Source organism: Nerophis ophidion, linkage group LG26 (genome assembly GCF_033978795.1).
Source record: "Nerophis ophidion isolate RoL-2023_Sa linkage group LG26, RoL_Noph_v1.0, whole genome shotgun sequence".
NCBI classification, from domain to species: Eukaryota; Metazoa; Chordata; class Actinopteri; order Syngnathiformes; family Syngnathidae; genus Nerophis; species Nerophis ophidion.
In genome coordinates this window covers 14,719,745-14,729,119 of record NC_084636.1, presented here as the reverse complement: position 1 = coordinate 14,729,119, position 9,375 = coordinate 14,719,745, and the positions used below count along the sequence as shown (strand labels likewise).

At 37.5% G+C, this 9,375-nt stretch overlaps 1 protein-coding gene across 1 annotated transcript; it reads left to right on the top strand.

Moving 5' to 3' along the window:
- The first annotated feature begins 890 nt into the window (after window positions 1-890).
- LOC133543360 (zinc finger protein 432-like) lies at window positions 891-8,090 on the top strand. Its single transcript, XM_061887891.1, has 2 exons — window positions 891-1,006; window positions 5,910-8,090. Exons 1-2 carry the CDS (start codon window positions 967-969, stop codon window positions 7,214-7,216), a joined length of 1,347 nt encoding a protein of 448 aa, XP_061743875.1. The 5' UTR covers window positions 891-966; the 3' UTR covers window positions 7,217-8,090.
- The last annotated feature ends 1,285 nt before the right edge of the window (window positions 8,091-9,375 follow it).

Below are 9,375 nucleotides of genomic sequence, written 5' to 3'. Positions count from 1 at the left end.
CAGGAGGACGCTAACCCAGCACAAGTCTCTGGTAAGAGCCGACTTATTATCACAATTTTCTAATCCAAAAACTTGCTGGTTGACATGTGGTAGGGAAACATGTTCGCTAAAGTTTCACAACAAACAAAGAAACACTAGCAGTGTTTCGGTTGCTAAAGGCAACTGCAATCCACCGCTTTCCACCAACAGCATTCTTCTTTATAGTCTCCATTAATAATTTAACAAATTGCAAAAGATTCAGCAACACAGAGGTCCAAAATACTGTGTAATTATGTGATGGAAAGAGACAACTTTTGGTGCTGGGCTAAAAATGTCCGCTCAACCAATAACGTCACAAACCCGCATAATAATTCCTTGACGTTTTCAACAAGAAACTCCGCGGGAAATTTAAAATTGTAATTTAGTAAACTAAAGCGGCCGTATTGGCATGTGTTGCAATGTTAATATTTCATCATTGATATATAAACTATCAGACTGTGTGGTGGATAGTAGTGGGTTTCAGTAGGCCTTTAATTTGATGATTACTTCTATGTGTAGAAATCTTTATTTATAATTGAATCACTTGTTTATTTTTCAACAAGTTTTTAGTTATTTGTATATCTTTTTTTCCAAATAGTTCAAGAAAGACCAAGACAAATGAGCAATATTTTGCACTGTTATACAATTAAATAAATCAGAAACTGATGACATAGTGCTGTATTTTACTTCTTTATCTCTTTTTTTCAACCAAAAATGCTTTTATCTGATTAGGGGGTATTTGAATTAAAAAAAATGTTCATCACTGAAAAAAGGTTGAGAACCACCGCCGTAAGGGACAAACGGTAGAAAATGAATGGATGGGCCCATAATATAATAGACGTAGCCTACGCACCCTGACGATGCGCCATTCGGAACAGCAGGTGGCGGTATGCTACCCGCCATTGGAAGGAAAGAAATCCCCAGATCCTTTGCGAACATATTCTCAACATGGCGGCGTTTCCCGGAGTGAAAATAGCAACTTTAAAACGTAAGTGTTCATTTAAACATACAACGCCGAACACATACAATTTACTGTGATGTTACAAACTTACATTTGTGCTAAAAACTAATTTTTTGGACCATGTAATGTTTCGCCACTTCCGTCCTTATTTGACCCCGAGAGAGGGCCTCGTTGCCGGCCTGTGCTGACAACACAAAGCACGGAGCTTTTTTCAGCGTTTGGGACTAACAGCTTCAATCTTTTTCCTGATTATTTTACATCAAGATGTCGAGAAATGTCTTATGATATCCAAAGTGCAGCTGGGAGAGACTCCAGCCCATCTCCCCTCCGCGACCCTGAGAGGGACAAGCGGTACAAAATGGACGAATGTCTTATTTTGACCCTCACGAGATGACGCACTATATTAGCAGTGACGCTGTGTTGATTTCTCTTTAGCATCCTTCCATCCATTTTCTACCGCATTGAAGCCTTATTCAGCCGTACCTGACACCGTAAGGGACAAGCGGTAGGAAATGGATGGATGGATGGATGGATGGATGAGCAGTTAGGCCTACAACTAAAAATGTTTACAGTTAAGTGCACTCGTGTGTGTTGGCAGATATTGACACATAAATGACTGTGTTAATTTAAACTAAACCTAAATATATACAGATTATGGGTGTCCATCCATCCATTCTCTACCGCTTATTCCCTTTTGGGGTTGCGGGGGGTACTGGAACCTATGTCAGCTGCATTCAGTCGGAAGGTGGCGTACACCCTGGACAAGTCGCCGCCCCATCACAGGATTATGGGTTTCGTTTTGCATATTTTAAAGGAGATGAAGCCCCCCTAAATTAATTTTAACCCCACCATTCCCTAAATCAGTGGTTCACAACCTTTTTACCCCCTGTGAACATTTTTTTAATTCAAGTACCCCCTAATCAGAACAAAGCATTTTTGGTTGAAAAAAATAGATAAAGAAGTAAAATACAGCACTATGTCATCAGTTTATGATTTTTGAAATTGTATAACAGTGCAAGATATTGCTCATTTGTAGTGGTATTTCTTGAACTATTTTGAAAAAAAGATATAAAAATAACTAAAAACTTGTTGAAAAATAAACAAGTGATTCAATTATAAATAAAGATTTCTACACATAGAAGTAATCAACAACTTAAAGTGTCCTCTTTGGGGATTGTAATAGAGATCCATCTGGATTCATCAACTTAATTCTAAACATTTTTTCACACAAAAAAAGAAATCTTTAACATCAATATTTATGGAACATGTCCACAAAAAATCTAGCTGTCAACACTGAATATTGCGTTGTTGCATTTATTTTCACAGTTTATGAACTTAAATTCATATTTTGTTGAAGTATTATTCAATAAATACATTTATAAAGAATTTTTGAATTGTTGCTATTTTTAGAATATTTTTGAAAAATCTCATGTACCCCTTGGCATACCTTTAAGTACCCCCAGGGGTACGCGTTCCCCCATTTGAGAACCACTGCAGTGAGAGACAAGCAGTAGGAATTGGATGGATGGATGAGCAGTTAGGCCTACACCTAAAAATTTTTACAGTAAAGTGTACTCATGTGTGTTGGCAGATATTGACACATAAATGACTGTGTGTTAATTTAAGATAAACCTAATTATATACAGATTATGGGTGTCCATCCATCCATTCTCTACCACTTGTCCCTTTTGAGGTCGCGGGGGTTGCTGGAGCTTATCTCAGCTGCATTCGGGCGAAAGGCTGAGTACACCCTTGACAAGCCGCCACCTCATTACAGGATTATGGGTGTCGTTTTGCCTATTTCAGTGGTGTCCAAAGTGCGGCCCGCGGGTAATTTTTTAACGGCCCTAAGCACATTCTAAAAATACGATTAAAAAACACAAAAAACAGAAAAAGTGGTATAAAAGAGAAAACAGGTGAAATGAGACAAGAAAATGTTGCAATGTTTACTCTAATAACACAAAGCAGCCATGCAGGCTGTTATTTTCTTTAAAAAAATAATAATCAAAATCAATGTCACATTAAATATTCCACTTTGAGACATTTTTAGGGGAAAATGTTGCATATTTAATGTTTGCCATATAAAAAACGTTTTTTTTTTTCTAAAGAAGGGCCTAATAAGAACAAACAAACAGAAAGAACAATACAAGTTATAATTGACAGATGGATCTGAAGTTGATCTCAAGATGATTGGGTTTGAAGTAAACAGTAAAAAAAACATACATATGTTTTTTTTAATGAGTAGGACCCTTTTGGATCCCAAATAATTTTAGAACGATTTTTTTTGTGTGTCATTGCTTAAAAAAAAAAAATAACAAATTAAAATGAATGTTGTTATGTGTTGACATTTTTAAGGCTGCAATTATTCTATAATCTCAAATATTCCACTTTAAAATTTTATTGGGGGAAACTTTTGCATAATTATTTTTTTTTTCATAACAAAACAGGGTTTTCTTTGACAAAAAGGGCATACAACTTAAATATTAAAAATGTTATATTGACAGATAGCCCTAATGTCGATCTAGAGATTTAAACCTTGAATAACAATAATACAAAATATTGACACATTCTAAATATTTTTTTGACCAAAATATTGTGGGATCCCTGGGACCAAGCCTGAGTGGAGGCCTAAATGTATATTTTTACAGATATATTGTATTGGTTTTTCAAATAAAAAAATGCGTTGATTTTTCAGTTCGCGGCCCTCAGTGGAAAAAGTTTGGACACCCCTGGCCTATTTTAAGGGAGATGAAGCCCCCCTAAATTAATCTGAACTCCCTAAATAATTTGGTGAGATTAAATTTCCGAAAATAGTACAGACAAATTCAATATAAATATTCAGGAATATGAGTTTAAATAGATGATAATATAACCTGTCATTATTTACTATTTTCAATTCAAGCGCAAGGTGGAGACCAATGTTTCCTGTAAGGCAAGGGTGTCAAACTTATTTTGAGGGCCACGTCGCAGTTAGGGTTGCCCTCAGAGGGCCAATTTTAACAATCAGTAATATATGAATAAATATGACCCCGAACGAGACAAGCGGTAGAAAATGGATGGATGGATATTTAATACATTAATAATATCTTTTTCTAAATAAGCGCAAAAAAAGTACTTTAAATACTGGAAGCTCAGTCATCAGAATTTTAGCACATGGGTGTTTTACAGCATATAAAAAAAATGTATAAATGGAATGGAAAAACAATACCACTGCTTTTAGCGCTAATATTCAAGCAACAGAGATTTTTCTTTTTTTTTGCCGTAAAAATCTTGTTTTAATGTTTTTTGTTTGTTTTTTAATGTTTTAGTGTCTTACTGTATATGTAAAGAAACTGTACCAAAGTTGATTTTACGGTAAAAATAACTGAGTCGGCAGAATTTAACCGTATAATCTGTTGTCAATTTTACAGTCTACAATTTGATTGAAAATGTATTTGGAAATCATAAGTCAAGCAGATATTTAAATAAAGTATTTATCTTTATTTTAGCAAAAAATATTTTTTATATGTATACATTATATATGTATATGTATACATTATATATTTTTATATATATATACAATATATATGTATACTGTATACGTATGCATATGTGTGTGTATGTATGCATATATATATATATATATATATATATATATATATATATATATATATATATATATATATATATATGTGTGTGTGTGTATATGTATATGTGTGTGTGTGTATGTATGTATGTGCAAAACCCAAAACCAGTGAAGTTGGCATGTTGTGTAATTCGTAAATAAAAACAGAATACAATGATTTGCAAATCCTTTTCTATTTACATTTCTTTGAATAGACTGCAAAGACAAGTTATTTAATGTTCGAACTGAGAAACTTAATTTTTGGGGGGGAAAAAAATCCTCAACTTACAATTTAATGGCAGCAACACATTGCATCCCTAAACTCCTTGCATTTGTTGGTTGGTGAATAAATGTTGTTCTTAAACAAATTGCTCACGCATTCGTTCACAAAGTGGTGACCCTCGCCCCCATCCTTGTTTGTGAATGACTGAGCATTTCATAGAAGCTTCTTTTATACCCAGTCATGGCACCCACCTGTTGCCAATTAGCCTGTTCCCCTGTGGGATGTTTCAAATAAGTGTTTGATGAGCATTCCTCAACTTTCTCAGTCTTTTTTGCCACATTTGGCAGGTTTTTTGAAACATGTTGCAGGTATCAAATTCTAAATGAGGTAATATTTGCAAAAAAATAACAATTCTTTTTTTTATTTACGATTTACACAACGTGCCAACTTCACTAGTTTTGTATATGTTTATATGGGTGGGTGTGTGTGTATATATGTATTGTCTGACTATCTGTGGTGGCCCTGCGATGAGGTGGCAACTTGTCCAGGGTGTACCCCGCCTTCTGCCCGAGTGCAGCCGGGATAGGCTCCAGCACCCCCCGCGACTCGTCAGGGACAAGCGGTAGAAAATGGATGGATGAATATGTATATATACACAGTTACACACATACATACATACATACATATAGCAAATGTGTCTGACTTAACTCTGACTAGTGTGCTCGCTGGCAAATTTCAGTCAAAATACAGCCTGAAAGAACTTTAGATAAAACTGTTACCAAGTTGTGTGCAAATAATTGACACGGATTCAAGTAAAACATTGTTGGATAATATTCTGACAATAAAATTGCTTTCCTTTACACGTATTGCGGTGTTAAGCAAATTTTAATTATGCAAGCTAGTAATCACCTATAATTAATCATTCATAATTGAATCCAAATTCTAAAAAGTATGATTAATATAATGAAAATAATACTATTTTGATATCATTATGGGCATATGAAATTTCCTCAGGCTATATATTTTTCCCCACGACAGAATAAATTGGAACAAGCGCTACGGACTAAAATACAGCAACACCTTATTTGTGTTTTGTTTTGCAGACGTCCAGCAGGTGTCAGCAGAGAGTCAACAAGCGATTCCCTCCAAGCCGCAGAAGTGGAGCTCCAAAGTGGGGCAGAGGGAGCCAGAGCCGCCCCACATTAAAGAGGAAGAGGAGGAACAGCAACTTCAGGGGTTGATGGAGGCTGATGATGAAGAGGAAACTCAGTCGTATCAGCTTTATCACAGTCAAAGTGAGATAAACGGAGGGGCGGAACTTCTAACTCAACACATAACAGAGGACGATGGAGAGCAGCTTCACATTAAAGAGGAAGAGGAAACTGATGAAGATGAAAGTCAGTCGTCACATTGTCTTCACAGTCGAAGTGAGACAAACAGAGGGGCGGAGCTTATAACTCAACACATAGCAGCTGATGGGAAGCTGCGCCACTTTAAAGAGGAAGAGGAGGAACACCAACTTCAAAGGTTGACGGAGGCTGATGATGAAGATGGAGCTCAGTCCTCCCAGCTTGGTCACAGTCAAAGTGAGGAGAGCAAAGGGGCAGAGCTTCTAACTCAACACATCACAGAAGGCGATGGAGAGCAAGGTGAAGATATAAACTCAGAACCAGACAACATCTACGCTCCACTGTCAGACATGGACGACATGTCAGACTCTTCTGAGAGCGATCACAGTGACGACGTCTCAAAACCTTTGGAGAGTAAGAAGAATTCGAAGGCTAAAACAAGACGTCGTACTATCAACAAACACTTTGACTGCCCTGAATGTGGCAAATCTTTTGGACGAAGGAGTAATTTGAAAACCCACATGAGAACGCACACCGGAGAGAAACCCTTCGCTTGCGCTTTTTGTGCGAAAGGTTTCTCCCTCAAGCATCACATGATCATACACATGAGAACGCACACTGGAGAGAAACCTTTTGCTTGCACAGTTTGTTCTAAAACATTCTGCTCTGCGGACCACATGAAAAGGCACATGATAATACATACAAGAGAGTCATCCTATCCATGTTCATCTTGTGGTAAAATATTCACATGTAAAAAAAGCATGTTGTTGCACATGCGAACACACGGTACTGAGAAACTCTTTACATGCTCCGTTTGCTGTAAGATTTTCACCAGAAAGCAAAATATGAACAAACACATGAGGTCACACTTTGAGGAAGAGAAATTTGTGTGCACGTTCTGCCCTGAAAGATTCACAAATAAAACAGCTGTCGTGATACACATGAAAACGCACTCCAGGGAGAAACCGTTCGGTTGCATTGTGTGCAATAAAAGGTTTACATGTCATTATAATGTCAGCAGACACAAGTGTGCGACCGTCATGGAAGCTGCAAGGACTTAAATACACACTCTGTTACTCTGCTAAATCTATTATAAATACACAGCATGTTTATTAGGCAGTTATAATTAGACCTTCGTGTGGTGTTGTGTGATTTTTCTGGTAAAAAAACAAAACGGAATTTTGGCTTTGGGGCCGAACAATCACTTAGAATATTCAGTTCGGTACACAAATTATTTAGGTCAGGGATGTCCAAAGTGTGGCCCGGGGGCCATTCGCGGCCCGCATCACAAGTTTTTTTGGTCCGCGGCATGTTGTTGAAATAAAATCAGACAAATAACAGTAAAAATGTAAGCATAATAAGCAATTATGGTAGGTAATTTTAATACTAATGTTAATACAAAGCAAATACATTGTTTTGTCTGTAAATGTAGTTTGTTATAGATTTATTTTATTTTAATTTTTACAAAATAAAATATCAAAATGGCCCCCCGGCCCTTTGTGGAAAAAGTTTGGACACCCCTGATTTGGGTGGACATGGGCACTATCGGAGCCAGGAGCATTTGAAATATTTAACAGATGTTTATATTTTGAAGGCGCAATACATTGTAGTGTCACTGGCCCTTTTAAACAGCATGCAGGCTATATAGCCATGAATATAACTTGTTTATCATGTCTTGCGTTTGTTTACTGTGATGGTCACTTGTCGGTTACTTAATTGCTAACTCTCAGTGTTCCCAAGTAACGCCAACACTTAACTAAAATGTTGTGTCATCTCATTCTTAACACAATACCATTATTAAATGCAGTTTGTAAAGTGACCTCATTGTGTTGTTGTAGAAGAACAATGCTTGTTTATTTGATATAATTTTCATTGGCCCAACTGCTATTTGCATCTTGAATCGACATTAAAGAGTGAACACTTGGTTTTTCCACATTATTCGTGTTTTATTCAAGTCAGAATGTTTTTGCCTTGAAAAACTGTTCATTGGACATTGCAGTTTGAAAATGCTTTGAGTTGTCGCTATTTTTACATATTTCTGCTCAAACTATTTCTCCGGTTTCCAATACAGTATGCGTCTCCCCAAAAGTTAAAAGTATTTCCTACGCCTTTGCAGGTAGGAAAAGCACATATCAAATCCAAGTATTTTTTATAAAGTGGTTTTCATCGGGATGAGGTGGAGAAGCTGTCGGATTGGTGCAAGGTCAACAACCTGGCCCTGAACACCTCCAAGACCAAGGAGCTGGTCATAGACTTCAGGAGGAAAAAAACGGACATCCTGCCCCTGATCATCAGTGGTGACTGTGTGGAGAGGGTCTCCGACTTCCGCTCCCTGGGAGTCCACCTGGCCAACGACCTATCCTGGAGCACCAACACCACGGCTACCATCAAGAAGGCACACCAGAGACTGCACTTCCTGAGAATACTCAGGAACAACCACCTCTCACAGGAACTGCTGGTGTCCTTCTACCGGTGCTCCATTGAGAGCATCCTGACCTACTGCATCTGCGTGTGGTTCAGCAGCTGCACGGCCGCAGAGAGAACGGCGCTCCAGAGAGTCATAAAGACCGCCCAGAAGTTAATCGGATGCCCCCTCCCCTCCCTGGCTGACCTGTACAGCTCCCGCTGTCTCAGGAAAGCACAGAGCATCCTGAAAGACCCATTCCACCCCGGGCACAGCCACCTGGAACTGCTACCCTCAGGCAGACGCTACAGGGTGCTAAAAGCGAGCACCAATAGACTAAAAAATAGCTTATACCCAAGAGCCATAGTAGCACTAAACAGGCACTGAGTGTCCATATGTCCATCATGTCCTCATGTGTAATGTTTAAATGTTTTTCTATTTTTTTGGACTACAATGTGAAATAATGTTTTATGTATGTATACATAGATACATCTGTCATCTCTATCTTTTTTTTTTTATTTATTTTTTATTTATTTATTTATTTTATTTATTTTTTTAAATTTATACTACCATATTGTATATGCACCTTAGGAGGAGCTGCTCCAATTTCGTTGTTCTATGAACCTGTTCATTGCAATAATGACAATAAAACTCTATTCTCTATTCTCTATTCTCTATGTATAGAATAATTGCAACACAAAGTGCTTTACAGACTTAAAAATGATGCCCCGATGACCCACTTCCCCTCGTCATTAGTCACACACACACACACAGATAGATGAATGCATGACTGAGTACAGAGGAGCTAGGTGAAGA